Here is a 22,461-nt window from a genome sequence, read left to right on the forward strand (position 1 = left end):
CTCTGGGCTGAGCAGGGTCTTTGGGGCTGCGTAGACTAAGAGTTGATGCTCAGGCCTGAGGTGCCAGACCAGGAGCCACGGCTGCCTCGAGACAGTCCTGCTTCAGGACTCCATCGGGGCTGGACGAAGGGGTTCGCAGTAAGAATGAGGGGTGGGGCGGGCGCTCAGGCCACCGCTGACCTTCGCACGACCCTCAGGTTCTCTGCGGAGGCCCAGAGGCTGCGGAGGCCCTTCACCTACCTGCCCTTCGGGGCGGGGCCCCGGAGCTGCCTGGGCGTGCGGCTGGGGTTGCTGGAGGTCAAGCTGACACTGTTCCGCATCCTGCGCGAGTTCCGCTTCGCAGCCTGCCGGGAGACTCAGGTGAGCTGCTGTCGCCCGGTTCTGGGCCTATGCCAGCCGCCAGGCCCAGGAGTGAGGCGGGGCTGGTCCCCGAGGCTGCAGAGCCTCGGTTCTTGGTCTGTAACAGGGATGAGGTAAACAACTCCCTCCGCCTCTTAAGGAACCAAGGGTCAGTGAGTCCATACTTGTGATCACCCGGGCACGTCAGCCGGCACCAACTACCCTGAACACCAGCTCTGAGCACCTGAGCCGGCTGCAGCCAGGCAATGCACGCTCAGCTGTGGAACACGCTGTCCTGGGGACTCTGGGGTGCGTGGCTCGTCCTCCAGAAGCCAGGACTCTCCTGATGCTCTGAGGCCCTCTGTGCTTGGAGGAGGCACAGGGACGCCCCGGGGGCCCTCTGTGCCGATGGTCGCTCCTGCCCCCCACAGCCCCAGCAGTGACACACGTCGCCAACATACCCCAAGTCGCAGGGAGAGCCTAGATGCCGCCTCCACGCAGACACGAGGGGCTTCCTGACGTTGCCCAGCTTCCCGCCCTGCCCCCCTCACACCCACACCCCGGGCACAGAGGCGCCCAGGAGCGCAGATCACCACCTTCCATGGCAGGTTTTCCCATTTCCATTCTTCAGATGAGGATCCAAAGCCCAGAGGCTAAATGACTCGCCTGAAGTCACACAGTGGGACTGCAGGTCATTAGGGGCAGGGAGCCACCCTGTGACCCCCATGGTGGGATCCCCAGCTCCCAGCTTCATGACACGTCCAGAGCAGGTGCTCACGCATTCATTCAACAAACGTTTATGATGAGCCAAAAAGTAAAGCAGGTTGGTTGGAGCCCAGACTCGCTCATTCGCAATGCCTCCTGCTGCTCCAGCTGACCCCCCGCGACAGCCCGCCACGCTCTGCGCCCCAGGAGGCCCTCTGCACAGCTGCAGGCCAGGAGGGACGAAGGGACGGGACCTCAGGGGCACAGTGACAGATAGCAGCAGTTCTGGATTCAGATACTAGTGCCTCAGAAGCTGGGACAAACTGGTCCTAGAGGAAGACCAAGCTCAGGCGGGGACACGGAGATGAAGGTGCTGCAGGCAAAAGTGCGCAGTCTGACGGCCAGGGCTGGGACCGGCAGGGCCGCCCCATGGTGAAGGACAGAGACAGGGACGCGACTCTGCTGCCTCAGCGTCACTGCCTACGCCTGGCGCTCCCCAGCTCAAGAACCAGCCACGTGTCCCCAGGGCCTGCCCGATCCCGGGTGAGCACATTCTGGATCCAAGACTGGGCTGAGCCGGGCGCGGTGGCGCACGCTTGTGATCCCCGCGCTTGGGAGGCTGAGACAGGAGGATCGCACAGGTTCGAAGCCAGCCGCAGCTACTGAGTGAGGCTCTCAGCAACTCAGTGAGACCCTGTTTCCAAATAAAATAGAAAATAGGTCTGGGAGTATAGCCCGGAGGTAGAAAAGCCCCTGGTTTCACCCTCAGTACCACATACACACACACGCACGCGTGCACACACACACACACACACAGACTGGCTGAGCCCACCTTGCAGTCCCCACCCCAACTTCCCACTCCAGGAGGGTGTCCCCCTCTTCCCTGTCTGCTCAGACTGCTGCCCCCCAGGGTGCTGCCTGCCTCCCTCCTGGCCCCGCCCCAGGCCCATCCTCTAGGGAGTCCTGCCCATTCTCAGCACCACCAGGAAGTCCTCCCTGATTCTGCCCCCTGACCCCCCCTCTTTTTTCTGAACTCCTGTTTCAAGTTGGACCAGATCTACACCTACACTGTGCCTCTAGCCACATCTGGCTGTTTGCATTTAATTATAATCAAATCGCATCAGAACCACAGCCTCTGGCTTACACAGCCACATCTGGAACGCCCCCTGCCCGGCTGCAGACGCCATGTTTCTTGGCCTGTGCCTGTCTCCCGTCTGACATCCCCTCGCGGTGGCTGGTGAGCCCGGGCTCCGGCCCTGCTGATCCTGTGGCTCAGCTCGCTAGGTTCCCGGGGGCCCCCGGCATCATCTCTCCTGTACGCTCAGGAAAAGCAGCTTCTTAATTCCTTATCGTCCCAAGTCCAGTCCATCCTGTCCTCTGCCTTTGAAGTTGGACACAGGGAAGTTTTCTGAGTGTGGGAGCCCAGCCCATGGCATGGCTGAGCAGGGAAGAGCCCAAAGCCACACTCCCCAAAGGGAGGGCAGGAGACGGGAGGGGCGGGGCTGGCGCAAGCGTGGGAAACTGCCGCTGTGTGACCCCAGCAAGATACTTGGCCTCCCTGAGCCTCCCTTTCTTCAAAGTGAGATGCTAATTCACCTTACCCAGCTGTCCCCCGTGGATAAATGCGGGCCCTGATGTGCTCTTCACCGGCGGTATTTTATTCACCTGGGAAAGGAGGCTACTGATTTTATTGTTTTAAGCAATGTGCTGCTGGGGGCCCTGTGCCAGTCCACGAGAGGCAGGCACCTTTGCTGGCTTCTCAAGGAAGTTTTACAAGGCCAGTTCCAAGGAAATTTTCCTGTATATGGTTAACTTTGACAATATTGTAATTTTCTCTACCTTAGGTACCACTGCAGCTGGAATCCAAAACTGCCCTAAGTCCCAAAACTGGCGTCTATATCAAGATTGTACCCCGCTGACACAGAAAGCACCCAGGAAGGAGGGAGGTCTCGTGGCTATGGTACCAACAAATCTGTGTTAGGAAAATAGCCCTGAATGCAAATAAATTATGTGGAAATGCAAATGTTTAAAAAAAATCACTGGAGCGACTGAAAGGGTGCCTGGCCGCGAGCATATTCGTGTAGCAGTTCCTGAATGCCTTATGAACGTTTGTCGCACTTAGTTTTGATGTTGCCCCTGGGGTTGGGGTTTAAACCACTGATCTCTGTAAGTGAGACACTGTGGATAAATCGGTGGAAATGTAATTTTGGCAAAAACAGCCGAGAACGTAAGTCCGGGCCTCGGGATGGGAGGATTGTACAGCCCGGGGGACAGGAGGACGGCAGCCGAGCCTGTCCCGATGGCACCAGCACTGGGCCTCCTCAGCTTCTCCTGCACTGTGGCGTTTCAGAGAAAGACATTCAGCAGCTGTGCGAACTCAGAAGCTCCACAGCTTTCATATGCTTTTCCCTTAGGCTAGGTCCATACCGACTTAATGGTAAGTTTCCCATGGACAGAAAAACTAGGTGAGCTACATTGTCCTTCTTTCAAAGAGCATCAAATCGCTCCTTAATTTTGATTACAGATTCAAAATATAGAGGTGAATTTTAGTAAAAGTAATGATTGAGCTGGGCGTGGGGGCGCACGCTCGTGATCCCAGCATTTGGAAAGCAGAGACAGGAGGATCGCGGTTCGCGGACAGCCTCAGCTACTCAGTGAAGCCCTCTGCGACTCAGTGAAACCCTGTTTCACAATAAAGAATTAAAAAGTAGGGCTGGGGTGTAGCTCGGAGGTCAAATGTCCCTGGGTTCCATCACCAGGACTGCAAAAAAAAAAAAAAAGTAACAATTGTCCTCCTGTGTCCAGTGAGCACACAGTGAAAGCCCTGGAATCACCGGACACTGGCCTTTCCACATTTGAGTCCCCAGGTCCCCAGCCCTGCTTAAATCCCAGGCCACGCCCAGCGCCAGCAGGAACTGCTCTGGGGGCTTCCACTGACACCTTGCCCCATATCCCACTCAACAGTGCTCTCCGCTCTCCCATGGGTCTAGAGCCGCCCCCAGCGGCTTCTCACTCCTGGCCCGTTTTCTGCCTTGTAAAGCAGGGATAGTGGGAAGAAAAAAAAAAAAACCTTCCCCCGTCTGTTAGAAATCTGAGCCACTTCGAGGGGCTGAACCTCATTAACACTGCAGGACTCTGTGAGCTCTCTGTGTTATCACCTGTACGCTGATGACCCACATGTAAAAAATCTGGGTGTTTCAGGAGAGCGGATACAATAGATGTCCACACGTGACGCTGTGAATCCTCTCCCAGTGCCTGGTCCTCCCCAGCCTTCTGCCCTGAGCACCCCTCTGCTCCCCACAAGGCTCCCCTGGAGGGCCCCCATCTGTCCCTCTCTGGCCTCCCAGGATCCACGCTGCCCCAGCCCTATGAGCCGCCACTGCCTCCACAGCCCGAGCCACCCCAACTGCCATACCTGGTGTGGAGAGCAGGCTGCGCCCATGATGGACACAGCACAGTCTGTGCTCTGAGCGAGTCCGCTCTCCTCAGCTGCACAACTATCAGGCACAAACTGCTAAATCGACTGACTGTGCTACTAAGGGTGACCACCTGAGACTCATCAAATCAAACCAGGAGCACAGGGCTGCCTGGGCGCATCAGGCCCAGGGCAGAGCCAGGCCCAGGAGCTCATCAATCCCGCCACGGGTACCCTCACAGAAACCCAGAAAAGGAGAGGCACCTACGAGGGCGGTGCGCCATCAGACCGCCAGGCGAACGTCACCAGGTCGCCAGGCAGCACACCTCAGCTGGGCTCCGTCTCCTGCTCGACATGGCCCCTTGGAACTGCCTGGCCTCGCCACGCTGGCCTAGGATGGGGCCCTGCTCCCACGGCTCCTCAAGAGCCAGCTGCAGATTCTTGAGGGTCTGTCTGCTGTGCTCCTGGTGCGGCCTCCTCCCGGGGGCCATCTTAACCCTTTTTTAGCATTTCTGTAACATACCTACATCACTGTCAAGTGTGATGAGTGTTCTAGGTATTAGTAAAGTTCAGAATAAAAGAACCTGTGAGTGCTCAGCGTTCAGTGACCAAGTGACTCAGGAGAGCTTCAGGAACTGCAACCACCGAGAGTGGTGCGGCTGGTGAAGGGATCGTCATTCAGTAAATTCTGACACTGGAGACGCCGACATCTTCTGTCAATGGGCTAGCCCACTCAAGACGCTGGCCCTGGTTCAGACTCACTGGGGAAACCATACGTTCCCAGGGCCCGTCTGCCTCCCTTCCTGTCCTGTCCCCCCCTCAGCCCCAGTCCCTGACCACCCCACAGCCACGGTGCAGCCTCAGCCTGCAGACACAGCCCAGCTGAGCACCCAGCTCCCTCCCGGAGCACAGTCCCCACAGCCGGAACCTCCAGGTGACCTCTGGCCTGCACTTACCAGCTGTCTGCTCCATCTGGCCTCCTGTGTCCAGGTGGGCACCATCTTCACACAGCAAATGTGCTAGAATCACGGACTCCTGGCCCTTCCATGTTAGAACATAATCCCCAGTCCTACTTAAACCCCACAGTTCATACCCAGAACTGACTCTGATGGGGCAAGAAAACCCTTTCACGGTATCCCCAGTGGGTCCTGGTGAACACCGCGTGGCAGCTGGGCACACACGCTCGCCCCGCCCTGATCCTATGGCTCCTTGGCACTGGACACCTCGAGAGCTGCTGTCACTCTGGCGCCTCCCCTCCCTGCACTCACAGGAACGGCCCCCCAGCCTCCGGGAACTGCCCACGTGGACCCTCTGGCACCGCCAGCCCAAGAGCACGCTCTTCCTCAGCTGCTTTCTCGCCGCCACTGAGTCCAGTGGCCTGTGTTCCTCAAGCGCGCCTGGCCTTCCTGGAGCCTCTGACCACCTCCCACCCCACTTCCTGGGACTCCACTCACCCCCATGAACGAGCCGCTCAGCTTCCACTGCCCCCGGTTCCGACATCCAGGGGTGGGAGCAGTGCTGCCGCTCAGCACTAACCAGGCAGCGTCTGCGTGCTGACCCCTCCCACTGCCGCAGGCCAGTGCCCATCAAACAGCAAGCAGTGGCTTTCAGGCCCGGCACGGCCGTGGGCACGGCGGAGCCCTGGACATCATTCCGTATGCAGCGTGCATCTGGCCACGCCGCGGGTAGTCGTGCTGCTGGTCACAGCTCGCTCTCCTCTGGCTCGGTCAATACACTTACTGCCTGCAGGCCTATTTCGGTCACTCCAAAGATGGGAGCACTAAATGGTCCTGGATCTGAACCCAGGACAAATCAACTAAAGCACAGGCAGCAAGGCTGCCAACGGGCCAGAACTGATGCCAGGAAGGAGGCGCCTGTAAACTATGGCATGTGGAGCACACGCGAGTGCGCACACACACACACACACACACACGTGCGCGCGCACGCACAGAGCACACGGTGTCCATGACACGTTACTCAAGGGTGAACCTGAGTCTTGTGGGGCTGAGTTCTATGTGTGGGGGAAAATAAAAAATACAAACCTGTACCTTTACCAGCTTTTCCAAAACAATCATGTGACTACTGCTAGGGTCCCCTTTAGGACCTGGAAGGGGACCCGGCACGTGAGACCCAAGCCTTCAGCTTCACACACAGCCCTGCTGAGGCCAATGCCGTCAGCTCCGTTACTTCCCCGCTGCTATCTGAACATTCAGTTCACCTTCAAAATGCATGTTAAATCGTGCCACGAAGGTGATGGCACTGGGCAGTGGGCTCTTTAGGAGACGGACTGGTCTTGAGAGCAAAGTCCTCACAGATGCAACTGGTGCCACATGAGAGACCCTTCCACCAAGTGAGGTTACAGCGGGAGGTGCCTTCTACAGAAACGAGTGCTCAGCAGACACCACATCTGCAGGGACCGTGACCACGAAATTCCCAGCCTCCAGTGCTGTGAGCACGAAACACCTGTTGTGTTAAGCCTCTGCCTGTGGTTTCTGTTACGGCCCCAACACTCAGAAAGCGCCTGGTACCAACAGGTGCTCAGTAAACAGGCACTAAAGAACACGCTCTAGTCCTTGTCCATTTCAGATAAATATTTTTATTTCCATACTCTTGCATGACGTTTGCAGCACAGGTATTCAACCTCATGAGGACACAAAACCCGCACTTGGAGGCTGTCCTGTGTGTTTATGCAGGGGGTATAATCCACGTCTCCTGCCAGGGCGGCTGTACTTCCTCTGCATGGCTGCCCATCCTACCCAATGACACGACACAACAGGACACAGGCCAACTGACATCAGAGCCCAGGAGCAGCCGCCAGAGAACTGCCTGGGTCAGTGCCAGAGCAGAGGCAGAAGTGGCATCTGTGCCAGGCAGGTCCTGGGTTCTCCCCCTGCTCCCACAGGCAACACAGAGGCCGTCAGACCCTGAAGAGTGGAGTCACAGACACAGAAACTCTTAGCAATTAAAATAAATCCATAAAAGACCATCTCTAAACCTGTACCTGGTACCAATAAGCAGCAAAGTCAGCAAGGAGTAACAAATCCAACATTAACCATTAATAAAAGCAAAACTGGGCTCACTCACAATCACTGCTGGAGAATCTACGAGCAAGCCCAAAAGTGGCATAAAAGGGAAAACTGTTACCAGCAAGGAATTAAGAATTCAACTTCATTGAGAAGCCATAAAACAACAGTTCATTAAAAGTTTTGTTTTTAAAAAACAAACAGCCTCCAAGCAGGAGAGCTGGGAAGGCCTCAAGCACCAGGCCACGCTCACTGCCGGCTGCCAAACAGGGAGCCCAGGGTGAAGAGAAAGCCCCCGGCCGGGGTCTTGGAGGAGGTGGAGTACTGGATGAGGTACTCAGGGTAGACCTGGTGTTTCTCAAAGACCACAAAGATGGTCGGGTCGGACACACTGTTCACACAGCTGTCGTAGAAGGCGTTGATCCGGCCTTCCTTGGCTGGAGGACGGACGAAGGCGGCGTTGCCCCTGACGAAGTCGCCCACCAGAACCCGGGCCAGAAACATCATGTGGGTCTGCGAGTCGGACTTGCTGTAGTGGTGGGAATAGGCGGCATCTCGGGCAAAGTAGCTCCCTGAAATGACACATGTGGGCTCCGCTGGGCACCGAAGGGGAAAGGCAGACACCCTGTTCACTCACACCATCCCGCCTCCCTCCCTTCTCCCAGGCCTCCGCCCTCTCTCTCAGGAAGGAATGTACATCAACGACTTCAATGCCCTTCCACCTGGCAAGCTGTGAGAGGGAAGAGGAGTTTATTTCTCACTCAGAATCCATCAGAGCCGGGCGTGGTGGCGCACGCTTGTAATCCCCGCGCTTGGGAGGCTGAGACAGGAGGATCGCACAGGTTCGAAGCCAGCCTCAGCTACTCAGTGAGGCTTCCAGCAACTTAGTGAGACCCTGTTTCCAAATAAAATATAAAAAAGGTCTGGGAGTATAGCCCAGAGGTAGAAAGCCTCTGGGTTCCACCCCCAGTACCACCAAAAAAGAAAAAGAAAAAGAATCCATCAGAAACCTACAGGCCTCTCAGCACTTCACTACTTTACCCCTGAGCCTCTGCTTCCTCAGCATCACTCCCAGGGCTGGCAGGGAAAGTGAGCGGGATCCCACTGGCAGAGCCACTCTACGCAGCCCGGCCTATGCAACTATGACCCCGTCAAACCGGCACCTGAGCTGTACACTGGGCTTCACAAACCCACCACTGGCTGGCCGGGCGTGGTGGCGCACGCTTGTCATCCCCGTGCTTGGGAGGTGGAGACAGGAGGATCGTGCTGGCTTAGGAGACCCTCTTTCCAAATAAAAATGTAAAAATAGGTCTGGGAGTGTAGCCCGGAGGTAGAAGGGCTTCCAGGAACCCCAGTACCACCAAAACAAAACAAAACAAAAAAAAACCACCACTGGCTCTTGGCCATCTGGACCCCACATCCATCGCGGCATCAGACTGACTTCCTCATGGATAATCACTGAAAGTGGAATGTGGTCATCACATCTTCTAGATCTGGTAACTACACTCTGCGTGTGGGAGAGATGCCGCCTTGTTCTTAGGAAGTCTTAAAGGGTGAAGGGTATGATGTAGCCACCTACCTACAAACAGTTCAGAAAGAATAGGAAGAGAGATGTAACGCCAACATGACAAAACCTCAAAACTGACGGAGGCAGTAAGATTCACACAGGAGTTGTTATATATAATTCTTCCGAGTTTGAAATTATTTCCAAATGAAGTTTAAAAATAACTAAGAGACAAGAAAACAGGTAACTCAACAGGCGACTAAAATGGTGTTTACATAGCGCATCCAAGGTCTTCCGGTTTGTATCCTAAAGACATCATGAAGCCACAGCCTGGTGGCCTCCAGGTAGGAAGGTGGCCCTCCTCACTACCCCAGGCCTCCACGCCTTGGCCAGCTCCTGGCTACAGTGACTGGCAGGGCACAGCCAAGGGCAACCCCACTGAGGGCCAGGACAGCCATCCCCCAGAGGCTGGCTGCCACTGCGCAGGGAAGCAGCCCACCAGCGCAGGCTGCTCTCAGGGGCCTCCTGCCCAGGGGCGGCCCTCCGTGCTTACCCTTGCCATAGGAAGTGCCGTGAAGACCACAGACCCGCCAGTCAAAGTTCTGATGGCAGATGGCATCCACAAAGCGGGTGCCGGTGCCGTGGAACAGCTGCCTCTCATCGACCTCCTTCCCCTCGTTTCGCTTCTGCATCTGCCCCTTTTGCCTAGAATCATAGAAGGACGTGTGTTGGGGCAGAGAATGCAAGTCACCCAATAGAGCCTACTAAACTCACGAATATGCATCCTGCCAAAATAATACTGTGCCATACCACCAGGACACAAAGGTCATGGCCGCCCTGGCCGGGCCAGAAAGGCTTGAGCCACAGGCCAAGAGTGGGGAAAAAGGTGGGGCAGCGCTCCAGGCCAAGAGCAGAGGGAGGCCTTCCCCCAGCCACAGCTCCAGCGCCAGAGCAGCCAGCCCTTGGCAATGGGGCGACCCTGCTCCTGAGCGGAGCAGAGCCTGGGAAGTGGAGGGAAGCTGCAAGACTTCAGCGGCACCCACCCCAACCCTCTTGTGGCTCTCGGGGCAGGGTGCAGGTGGCACTGCCCAGACCCATGTGGCGTCAGATCTGCAGGCCCCAGCCTGCCAGGGAGACCTGCCGCGGATTTCTCCCCACACAGGAAGTGCGGGTGCCCCAGAACATGCCGGTCGGTCCTCATGCACAAAGCGGAGCCTCAAGTTCCTGGGGCTGAGAGGCAGGTGGGCTGTGCCCTCGCCCCATCGGTGCTCAGAGAGGCAAAATGGACAGAGGTCGGGGCTGTGCTTGCTACCAGACGTGAGAGAAAGGAGACCTAAGCTTGGGAAGCCTTTGCCTCAATTCCACACTGGGCTAGGCCCCATGCGGTCCTGAGGACGAGGCGGCGGTGGTGAGTAAACACAGGACGCTGGGGAGCACTGCTGCGTGTGGCTTTCCTGCAGGCCGAGGGCAAGCGGTCAGCAGCTAGCAGGATGAGAGGACAGAGCCACCGCCCACCCAGGGGAGCCACACACCACTGGTAGACTTCCCACAGGGCCAGGTTCTGCACTCGCTCGATCTTCTGCACGGAGTAGAAAGGCAGCGTACGGTTGAAGAGGTTAAGGACCTTCTGATACTCTTCTGAGGAAGAGCTGAGGACGATCTTCTGCAAGGAGAAAGTATTTCTAACATGTTACTGTCGGGGTACAGAATGCAGACGAACCCCTTCCAGGGCTGCTGGGAACTGCTACAAGTGCAGAAGCAAGAATGCCGGCTGGTGACAAGGAAGGGACTTACAGATCACACCCATGCAGCTCTCGTTCACTGTCAGCGAGCCCAGAGGACAGGCACCAGGCCCGAGCCAGACACGCTGGCCATACCCCGTCACCCCGCTCTCCTTCCGGGTCCCTCACAGGCCAAGAGGAAGGTGGGCTACCTGCCCACGAGAGCTGCTGCTGACATGGGTCCTGCGCGGCTGGGGGCCGGTGACAGAAGTCCTCCCGGGATCAGGCTCACCACGCAGGACGAGCCTGGCCTCCTCCTGGCCTTTTCCCTTTTCTTCCTTAGTAATGCCCTTTCCTAGTGGCTAAGCCCAGCAGGAATGCTCCTTATTTCTGCCCCTCCTAGCAAACTTCACACCTTCATCCCCTCCTCCCACACTACGCCCGCTCCCCTCCAGGCCAGCCCTCTCCCGAGACATCTTGCTCTACCTGCAAAAACCTCAAGAAGCCTACACACACTCTGCCCTCCCGCTCCCGGGAGCCACAGTCTCACAGCGCAGCCTGACCAAGCCCACACCGGCTCAGAACCCCTCCTCCTTCAGCCCCAAGCAGCAAGAGTGTCACACCTGAAAGCCTGGGTCTGGCAGGGCTGAGGGGTCCCAATAGTCTGGAACACTCTTTGGACCTTGAAACTTCACACTGCTGTGAAATGAAAACACAACCATTTAGACACGGCGTCCTTCAACACGCGCAATCTATCGCGGACGGTCTCCACTGGCCAACTGCACCAGTCATGATATTTTAAGAGCAGGCAGGAGGTGAAGAAGCACGTCGACCGAGGCACCGCATGACACTTTCATGCCGGCGCAGCCAACCCTGACGACGATCAGTCCCGCGAGGTAGACCTCTCACCTGTGGCCACTATCAGAGGGGACGCAACGGAGAGTGAGCCACGGCCCTGAGGCACAGCTTTAAGCTCAGGACCCCAAAGATTTCTTAAAGCTTCAATGGCATGTAATCAACTTATAAAAACATATAAATCAATACTGGCACCAAAACATGGGTTTCATTTGGCAGAATTCAACTTAAACTGGGAAAAAACCATGTGTGGTCTGTAGTTATCCTTCTTAAAGTGACAAAGCATATTTTTACTGTAGAAATATCAATGTGCTAAATTATAGGGTATCACATAATACAAGCATATTATCTTTCTAAAAATAAAAATAAATAAAAGCAGTTCTAAAAGACATATGGCTCAAAGTTTTAGAACAGAACTGTGAAATTCTAATTCCAAATCATTCCCATAAGTTTCGGAACGCACTGTGCTTCCTACAACAAATCTACCTTCTGTTTCTGCTGGCATGAGATATGTCCTTTCATCCCAAGCCTCAAAGAACTCCCACAAGTAACTTTCCCAGCAAAATAGCACAGTTTATAAATAACTAAGCAAGGTCTCATTGGCAAGAACCAACCAGAACACAAACCCACAAAAACTCGAGAGGACAAAATTATCAGGCAGATAATAAAACAAATCACTCTTCCTCTGTTTAAAGACATAAAAGGCAAATTTAAAAACATACGCAAGGAAGTCAGGCCCACTAGTGCACCCCTGTGATCCCAGTACTTGGGAGGCTGAGACAGAAGGATCACAGTTTCAAGGACAGCCTCGGCAAGTTAGTGAGACCCTCAGTGAGACCTTGTTTCAATATAAAAAATAAAATGGGGAGGAAGATGTAGCTTAGAAGAAGAATGCCACTGGGTTCAACCCGCAATACCCAAAACACCCAACAACCAAAAGGAAAAAAAAGGCAAGGAAACCATAAAAAGACCTGGAAGAAGGCAGGCGTGGTGGCGCACGCTTGTAATCCCAGCATTCAGGGGGCTGAGATTGGAGGATCGCAGTTAGCAGACAGCCTCAGCCACTTAGTGAGGTCCTCTGCAACATAGTGAGACCCTGTTTCAAAATTAGGAATACAAAAATAGGGCAGGGGGTGTAGCTTGGCGGTCGAATGCCCCTGGGTTCCATCCCCAGACCCCCCCCACACACACACACATAAAAGACCTGGAAGATCTAAAAAAAAAAAAAAAACCAGAACTCTAGAAATGAAAAGCAGACATCTTGATAGTAAAAGCTCAAAGCAATGATATGTGAAGTCAAATTCTCCAGAATGTGGCCTGGTGCAAGATGGGGGCATGAGGAAGAAGCTGAGACACAGAAAGCAGTGAGAAGGTCTCAGCAGAACCCATCCGCACAGAACCTAAGGGGGCTGCAGACACAAGGACGGACGCGAGCTGGTCCCGTGCATCCGCGAGGAACTGCCCGGGCCTTCGGGCCCATCAAGAAAGAACCTGTTCACCTTCTGAAATTCTAACCTGGCCATCTAACTCCAAAATCTGAAACAGCTTATACACCAGATGGTTCCTTATAAGACTGAAAACAACACAAGCATCAGAAGGAGACAAATTAAATAAGCCACGCTGCATGCGAGCGCAGAGACCCACCAAAGCAGAAGCAGACTTGAGGCCCTCAGTGAGTTGGAGCGGTATTTATCGGGATCTATTTTTAAGTACAAAAACAAGGCACAGAACCTTCTATACCTATATATATCTCTTGGGGAAAGAGGCATGTACTAGTGTTTATATGTGTGTACATTTGGCTATTTTTGCCAAGAGAAGTGAAGAGAAACCAAAAACTAATGAAAATGTTTACCCACGGGGAACACATTAGAGACAACACAGACTACTGAGTATACCTGATTATATAGTTTTGACTTTTAAACATGTATTTTACATACAGTCAAAATTTTTAATTAAAGCTGGTTATGGTGGTACAGGCCTATAATCCCAGTACTTGGAAGGCTGAGTCAGGAGGAACACAGGTTTGAGGCCAGACTATGCAACTTAGTGAGACCCTGTTTCAAAATAAAAAATAATAACAGCTTGGGGGTGTAGCTGAAATAGAATGGCCCTGGGTTCAATCCCCAGCACAAAAAGAAAACAAATTTTCTTTAATTATACAAGGAAAAAGGTACGTCTCCAGGAAGTTACTGTGTTGGACCTGAGTCACAAGGTACTGCTGAGTCGTTTATTTATTTGCTTGTTTGTTTACTTTAAGATGCTGGGAATTGACCCCAGAGACATTCTACCTCTAAGCTACATCCCCACCCCTATTTTTTTATTCTTTATTTGGAAACAGAGTCTCACTAAGTTGCAGAGTCCTCAATAAGTAGCTGAGGCTGGCCTCAAATCTGTAATCATCCTGTCTCAGCCTCCCAAGTACTGGTATTACAAGGGTGTGCCACCACGCCTGGCTGGTTCTTATATTTATAATACATTTTTCTTCTTTCTTGAAACAATTCTATTTTTATTTATCTATTTATTTTTTGCAGTGATGGGGATTGCGCCTAGAGCACTGCATATGCAAAGCATAAAAAAATTAACTGGGCTCTACTACCACTCAGCAATACCAAAATCCCAATTAGTAGTAGTAGTAGTAGTAGTAGTAGTAGTAGTAGTAAGGATTAAATACAGGGGTGCCATACCACTGAGTTGCACTTCCATTCCTTTTTATTTGTATTTTGTGACAGAGTCTTACTAAATTGCCCAAGATGGCCTCAAATTTACAATCTTCCTACCTCAGCCTCCCAAGTACCTGGCATTATAAGTGTATACATCACTGTGGCCAGCCCCACGACTTCTTTTTTAAATGACCGTTCTGTGTTTCAGAAACACAACTACTAAAATCTACCTCTAAAGTCTTAAAAATGCTGAGACACTGTCTCCCATGAAACAGTCTGACTTCTCGGGCTAAAGGACCTTTGGTGGTTAACAGCAGCAAAAGTCTCAGCATCAGCTGTGGCAAACCCAAACTGCAAAAGTGGGTCTGGAGAGTAAGGACCCTCCCTCCCCACCCAGATCTGACCTCATCGACCTGCCCCATCCTAAAGCAACACTCTTGCTTCAAAGAAGGTCTGATGAGAGCAAAGTCAAGAATCTCCCCTTGGCGCAGGGCTCTCTTCCCCACGTGCTCACAGGGCCAGGGTTCATCTAGACTCAGCACGGGTTTTAAAAGCGGAGAATACTGTGCCCTGGGGGGCACTGAAAAGAAATATAGATACATAAAAGAATGCAAATGTGTTACTGCCTCTGTTTATTTGATTAAAGAAGGTAGATTTCCAGGAGGATGTGAGTATTTTTTTTTTTTAAGTGGAAAGTAAGCCAAGTACGTTTGGGAACTCTGAGGATCCTGGCAGCCATTCTGTGATCTAAGGAAACCCACCATGGGGATGAAACTGCCCATTAGTGAGTATAATACCAGTTTCAGGTATTTGGATTTTCCTTGATATTCAAAACTGAAATTTGTGGACTTTTATTAGTATAATTCCATCATTATTTCATTATGTCAACATATTTAAAATTCAGAGCTGGGCGTGGTGGCGCACACTTGTAATTCCTGCGCTTTGGGAGGCTGAGACAGGAGGATAGCACAGGTTTGAAGCCAGCCTCAGCTAGCTAAAGAGACCATGTTTCCAAATTAAATATATAATAAGTCTGGGAGTATAGCCCAGAGGTAGAAGGCCCCTTGGTTCCATCCCCAGTACCACCAAAAAAAAAAAAAAAAAAAAAAATCATGTCTGCAACCCAACTGTTACACTGTAAAGACAAGCCAGTGGCCAGCTTCAGGTGTAGCCAGGCTTGCACATCCCCACGGCCAGCACGCTGCATGACAGGGCATCTGCCCACAGGGCAGCTCTCACTCTGGCCCACTTTCCAGTTAGTGCTTTGAATGCCAGTGGAGTGCACAGACATCCAGCTGCGTGGCGCTCAGAGCCCTGCAGGTCGCCTGATGGAGGCCTTCGTTCCTTGCAGCAGAGCACACCCCAACTGCTACCCATCACGGAGCGCCCATGTCAACCTACCAGGTCTGCTTCATCTTCACGTCCTGGGGAGACACGTATCTGGGTCTACGGCAAACTTTTCTGGTGGTGCCATAAACTAGGTTTTTCTGAACAAAGGCTGAAAAAAATGTAGCCAATGAAAACACACACAAACACCCCCAAGGCAGTAATGTTTTATAAACACAAATTAAATGGGTTGGAAAGCTAATCCAAATGTGTAAAAGCCAGAACCAGCCCTAGAAATAAGGCAGTTTTATACATTTCAAATATTTATAAAGAAAATAGTTATCCCCAGGAGGCTGGGTTTGATGAATAGAGGAATGATTAGTAACTGACATATCAATTATACATGAGTGCTTTTAAACTGGTCCTTCCGATCTCACCTAGTATTTTTGCTTAGCAATTTTTCCACCTTGAATATAAAATAGCTTCAGCCCAATCTGAGACCAAATTACTATGTCTTGAGTTAGTGGTATTTAAAGTTAATACAATAATTTTACTCTTACAATCTTTTTTAGTTTGATTAAATTGACTCTATAGCAGTAATTATCAACCTTTTAAAACCTATACCACCTTCAATAAACAAAACTCTTGCTGACGCAGCTTCAAGAATCTCGTATTTATCCTGAGGCTAGGGGAAGGGCGGAGGAACACCCACTCCTTTGAGTTGAAAAATGACAAACACCTAGAAGTTAGAGCACATGCCCCACCCAGAAAGAAAACCCTGCCAAGTCCTACTTTACATACTTAGAATACAAAAACAATTTATTTTCATTTTAAGTTTTAATATTAAGAATTACAGATGTCTGAATTTACACTGCTGCACTCGGGCAAACACACTGCATGATAACCAAGGGTGTGTCCCTTACAGCCACCCACACTCCCATCCAGAGTCCATGACACGCACACAGCTCCCATGAGCCCGTTACCACCGCTCAGCTCTCCACGGACGCTGTGCTCACTGGTGCACTAAAATGGGCTTTTTATTGGCCCCTCAACCATCTGTGATGTCATGAGTTTCACTGGCGTATCGCTAAATATAGATGAGACACCTTCTCTGCTCTTCCATGGACAGATTGAGGTATTTTTCCTAATTTGCCCTTGCAAAGGATTCACTTGGCTCTGTCCCTGAATGAGCCCCAACTTTGGGAGCGTCTGCCTGTCTGAGGCCAGCTAACCGGAAGTCAGAATGCACCCCTGGAACCTTGGCAATGAATCTTTTATGCCAAGAGTCCCTAAAGAGACTGAGCCAAGTCTTCCCAAACCTACAAAATAAGTATCTGGACTACTCTCTACATTTTAAATGTACTTACTTGCTTTCTAATAAATAGTAAGTAGGTGTGGCACAGTTTTGTCTGAGACTGGCTTTCATCATACACAGTAGTGAGATTACAAGGGCAAAGCCAACCACCTCAAACTTCTTTTGTGGATTCTATTTTCACCAAAAAATTAACGAAATAACTATCCCACCCAAATGAGCACAAGTCAGGAGGAGCAGATTCCCCGCCGCCCAACTGCCTGTATGTGCTCTTCCCAGCCTCCTCCTGACAGTCCATTTGCATCCAGGTGTGAGGTCCACGTTGAGAACGATAAAGGTTTCATTTGACATTTTTGTTGTATCTGTTTTTATATTTTAGCTTGATTAAACTAACTCTATAGCAGTAATTATCAACCTTTTAAAACCTATACCACCTTTAATAAACAAACTCTTGCTGATCCGGGTACTTCAAAGTAACTATTTAAACTGCGGTCAGCAGCAGTCAGACCGTGCCAGCTGCACAGACCTGGCTCGAGGGCAGTCCTGACGTGTATTACTTCCCATATTCTCACTGTGCGCTTCCACACATTGGTGTCCACCAGCCCCGGGGCACAAAGCGCATCCTCTGCGCTGGTGTCCTGCAGCAGAGCCAGTACCACTGGGAGCAGAAGAAACGCGTCTGAAGGGCACATGAGGAGCACAGTCCTGCCCAAGCGAAGCCACAGTGCTATACAATGACTGGCTAGGCAAGCAGTCAAAGCCGTCTCACCAGAGATACTTTGCTCCCCTCCACACAGAGCGAAGGTCCACAAAAATGGTGAAAGCGGTACACTGTTGAGAGGAAGGCCCTTCCATGCCCTCATAAAATGCTGGACACTAAGAAAGACTCCAGGTATAACATGTGAAACACAGACAAAACCAAACTGAACAGGGCTGAACCGATACACATGCAAACGGCCTAAGAAAGGCTTTAACAAAACCCACAAACTGGACAAAGGGTGTCTGCCCGCTTCTGTTGGGTAAAGTAACTAGGGAAAACCACTTAGGGCCCAGTTTAAGGACAGCATGGGCACAGAACTTTTTTTTTTCAGTACTGAGGCTTGAACCGGGGCATTCAAGCTACATCCCCAACCCTGCTTTTTATTCATTTTTGAAACAGGTCTCATAAGTTGCCGAGGGCCTCACTAAGTAGCTGAGGCTGGCCGTGAACCAGTGTTCCTCCTGTCTTAGTTTCCCAAGTACTGGGATTACAAGTGTGCACCACCACACCCAGCTAGGCATAGAACTTTTTTTTTTTTTTTTTTTTTTTTGGTGGTACTGGGGGTGGAACCCAGGGGCCTTCTAACTCCGGGCTATACTCCCAGACCTATTTTATATTTTATTTGGAAACAGGGTCTCACTAAGTTGCTGAGAACCTCACTGAGTAGCTGAGGCTGGCTTCGAACCTGAGCGATCCTCCCGTCTCAGCCTCCCCAGCGTGGGGATCACAAGCGTGCGCCACCGCGCCCGGCTGGCACAGAACTTCTAATTAAAACCATGTGTTTAACCTGGCTTGCGGCCACCAAGGCCAAAGGTGCCTAGTGACACCGCCGCCATGGCAGGGATGAGGCGGATGCTGCACAGCAGAGCACCCGGGCTCGTCAGCGCGTGACTGCCCATCCCTCGGCTTCAGCTCCTGCCCCACCTCAGGCCTCTCCTCACATCCCCGTGCACATCTCAGCCCTGCGGGCCCAGCCTTATCCACGGAAGGCTCTGCTTCCCCTTCTGGAGGGGCACAACCTCCTTTCCTGAACCAGCCCAGGCCCAGGTTAATGTGGAAGGCTGCACCCACACAGGCCAGATTTTGCTGGGGGAGGAGTTACCTTTCTTTTTTATTTATTTTATTTTTATGTGGGTCATATTGAAAATGGCATACAATCAAACTGTGCTTGGTGCCCTCTCCCCTCCACTTCCCCCTCCCAACATTGAGTGTCCAGATTGACCACACTACATTCATACTTTTACGCATATTTGAACGTAGCTCCTCCATTATCAATCTCAGCCTTCTTCCTCTCCTACCCTTCCACTACAGCTTTGCTGAGGTTGAGGAGTTACCTTTGAAGTCTAACTCGTAGTTGTGCTTTCCAGCCTGGAACTTCAAGGTGGATGCCTGGGCATCAGCCCCTGGGGCACAGAACGCCAGGTAGGCCTTCTCCACATCACTGCTACTGATGGTGGTCACAGGGTGCGCTGTGCCCTAGGAAGGGAAAGCAGAGACGTAATGAAAGCAAGCACCTGCGATGGTGAGAATAGATGCTGGTGGCATGAACACCACTGCAGGGTGCCCACATGGATGGTCCTATCACAGGGAGGAAGGTGGCACCAGGGAGCCGTGTGAAGCAGAGGAAGGAGGCATGGAAGGGACAGGACGCAACTCTCCTGAAAGCTGCTCTGGTGAATGAAGACAGCAAGTCCAGGTCCTGCTGAGCCCAGGAACAGGGATGGGAGCAAAAGACGAAAGCTCGTACAAAGGAACTCCTAATTCTCTACTTCTACATTACCTAGCTCATGCCCCCAGAGCCAGTGCATCACCTGGGGACTTAGGGATCCCTGGCTCCACCAAAGGCAATCAATCTAACAATCCTCATGCTTGTGTCTGGAAGAGCGCCTACATCCTCCATGAAACCCCCGCCCCGCCCTCTTCCCATCACACTTACCTGTCTACCATATTCCTGCCAAGAACCAAACTCATCGTTCCAGTACCACACCCAGTCAGTGGTGAGGATGAAGTGTGGGGGTTTGGTGACCGAGGAGGCTGTGGAGAGGCGACGAGCCGGGACGGCGCCGAACTTCATGGAGTCAAAGTTCAGAGTATCAAAGTGAAAGGTAGTGACTGACTCAGCACACAGGATGCTGCAAAAGAAAGCAAGGGCAGACTGAAAATGGCCCCAGCCAAGCGAATACAAGCCCCTCCCTTAGCTCTCCCCAGGAGAACACATGGCTGGTAGATGCAAACACTGAGGTTTCATGTGTGTTTTTTAGAAATGTTTCCAAGGACAAAAAAAACAAAAACACCCTGCTTTTAAGATTAATTCTGGTACACAATGAATAAATAAATAAATAAGTAAATCCAGCATAAGACAGAAGACCAGTTATGACACTTCCTCTCTCAACAAAACACAGAAAACACTGGTTAAATTTTGTGTGTGTAGCCGGGCGTGGTGGCGCACACTTGTAATCCTAGCATTTGGGAGGATGTGGTTCGCAGACAGCCTCAGCTACTTAGTGAGACCCTTTGCAACTCAGTGAGACCCCGTCTCAAAATAAAGAATAAAAATAGGGCTGGGTGTGTAGCTCAGAGGTAGACTGTCCCTGGGTTCCATCCCCAGCACCACAAAAAAAAAAAAAAAAAAAAAATTAGCCGGGCGTAGTGGCGCACGCTTGTAATCCCCGCGCTTGGGAGGCAGAGACAGGAGGATCGCGCAGGTTCGAAGCCAGCCGCGCGCGCTGGCTTAGGAGACCCTGTTTCCAAATAAAAATGTAAAAATAGGTCTGGGAGTGTAGCCCGGAGGTAGAAGGGCTTCCAGGAACCCCAGTACCACCAAAAAAAAAAAAAAAATTGTGTGTGCATGTGCACATGTGCACGCATGGGATTGGGGGAATGGTACTAGGGAGTGAAACCAGGAGTACTCCACTTCTGAGCTATACTCCAGCCCTTTTTATTTTTTACTTTGAAACAGAATCTCACTAAGTTGCTCAGAGTCTTGCCAATTTACTGCATACTAGCCTTGAATCTGAGATCCTCCCATCTCAGCCTCCCAAGTACTGGGATTATAGGCAGGGACCCAGTGACAGAGGATTTTCTATTCGCGTACATGACAACTTTCTGAGCTCTCAACCCTGCGTTTGATTTAAAAATGTAAGATACAACGCACTGCTGAGTTGGCAAATGCGCAAGGGAAATTCTTAGAAGGCAAAAATAAGAAAGGTTAGCATACACTGTGTGAATGTGCCCCTGTGTGTTAAGTTCTTTATACAATTAGCAGATTAAGTCTTCAAAACCCTTTCAGGTGAGGCTATTATCTCCACATCACAGCTGTGATGAAAGCTAAGCGCATGTCCAAGGCAAACAGCTAGCGGTCAGGGTCTACAGCAGCCTGGCTGCAGGGCCTGCATCCCGGCCACCAGGACAGGCTCCCCTTCTACTGCCACGATGCGCAGAGTGAAGAGAGGTTTAGACTAGATACGTGCAGGCCGGGGCCAGCAGCTGTGCACAGTCGTGTCAGTGAGTAAGGGAAACGGTGGACAAGGGCAGAGAGCAGCCTTGGTAGAAGGCTGACTGAGATGTGGCCCCGTAAAGCTATGCCCTGTAAACAGGGGCTGGGGAGGGACCGCTCGCGAGGTGGGTGGCAAGGAAATCCACCTGCGTTCATTCTGGAGGAGGAGGAGGAAGAACTCCCCTGAGGACTCAGGAGCCGCGGAAGCACCACATGGGCTTGTGGCTTTTTTCCCGTTTCTGTGTAAGAGTAGCTTTAAGGCAGCAGATTTTAGAGAAGCAAACACAAAACCTCTCTGGAAGAATTTACTTCAAAAGAATTCCCACAAATACAAGTTTCATCAAACACAAGCTCAAAATCAAATAACAGGACATGTGTGGAAACGAGATACTGTGAGAAAATGTAGGTGACAAATAAATAGCATCAGACCACAAAGGTGACTGCTAGCACGCTCAGATACAAAAATACATAGTGTTTTTGAAAATAAATTAAGTATTGAAAGCAGGAGCAAGAATTAAGAAACTGTAAAACTGTGCCCCAGGTACATCTGAAGGAAAAAAATAGAACGTTTAGAAGTTTAGAAATATAATGGTAGAAACATCAAAATCACAACTAGATGGCACACGCTACATCTCATATGAGGCTCAACTGATGGACTGGGAGACCGAGGAGAATGAAGCAGAAGTTAGGGAGATATAAAAGATGGCGTGATTAGAATCCAGGGAAGCGATACAAAGAGATCAAGGCTGAGAACTCAGAAAGCTATCCTGAGCATGAGCAGAAAGTACCACAGGCACGAAGCTGTCAATTCTCCTGAAACTAATGGTCAATGCACCTTCAATTTAAAAACACAACAGTTTTTGTTTTTTTTGTGAAATCTGATGAGATTTTTAAATCTCTAAGGAGTAAATGAAGAACCAAGACAATTTGAAGGAAAAGCCAGTTGGGGGCAGTGCCTTTCCAGATGCTAAAACTTACTATAAAGCTCTAACAAGTAAGACAGCAAGGTACTGCTAAATGAATGGAGGCCAGAAACAGATTCCTGTATATTTGTGGACATGGTGCCAACATGGATGGCATGGAAAATAGGTAGGGAAGAGAGGGCCTTTATTTATTTATTTATTTATTTATTTATTTATTTATTTATTTAGGTGGTACTGGGGTTTCTGGAAACCCTTCTACCTCCGGGCTACACTCCCAGACCTATTTTTTATACTTTTTATTTTGGAAACAGGGTCTCTCAAGCCAGCTGCGCTGGCTTCCAACCTGTGCGATTCTCCTGTCTCCGCCTCCCAAGCATGGGAATTACAAGCATGCGCCACCACGCCCGGCAGGAGAGGCTTTT

The 22,461-nt window shown here is 51.4% G+C and overlaps 2 protein-coding genes across 2 annotated transcripts in view; one reads left to right on the plus strand and one right to left on the minus strand.

Moving 5' to 3' along the window:
• TBXAS1 (thromboxane A synthase 1) overlaps positions 1–2,963 on the plus strand; it is a gene marked incomplete at both ends in the record, with an annotated part of 178,816 nt that extends 175,853 nt beyond the window's left edge. The window contains 2 exons of the mRNA XM_080701748.1: positions 198–360; positions 2,889–2,963. Coding sequence (XP_080557874.1) covers positions 198–360; positions 2,889–2,963 — 238 coding nt within the window. The remainder of the gene's footprint in view (positions 1–197; positions 361–2,888) is intronic.
• A 4,768-nt stretch (positions 2,964–7,731) lies between these two features.
• Positions 7,732–22,461, minus strand: part of PARP12 (poly(ADP-ribose) polymerase family member 12) — a gene marked incomplete at both ends in the record, with an annotated part of 35,741 nt that continues 21,011 nt past the window's right edge. The window contains 7 exons of the mRNA XM_080701245.1: positions 7,732–8,054; positions 9,540–9,691; positions 10,519–10,649; positions 11,331–11,406; positions 15,624–15,720; positions 18,955–19,096; positions 19,557–19,752. Coding sequence (XP_080557371.1) covers positions 7,732–8,054; positions 9,540–9,691; positions 10,519–10,649; positions 11,331–11,406; positions 15,624–15,720; positions 18,955–19,096; positions 19,557–19,752 — 1,117 coding nt within the window. The remainder of the gene's footprint in view (positions 8,055–9,539; positions 9,692–10,518; positions 10,650–11,330; positions 11,407–15,623; positions 15,721–18,954; positions 19,097–19,556; positions 19,753–22,461) is intronic.

The sequence above is a fragment of the Muscardinus avellanarius genome (assembly GCF_963383645.1).
Source record: "Muscardinus avellanarius genome assembly, chromosome: 9".
Taxonomy (NCBI): Eukaryota; Metazoa; Chordata; class Mammalia; order Rodentia; family Gliridae; genus Muscardinus; species Muscardinus avellanarius.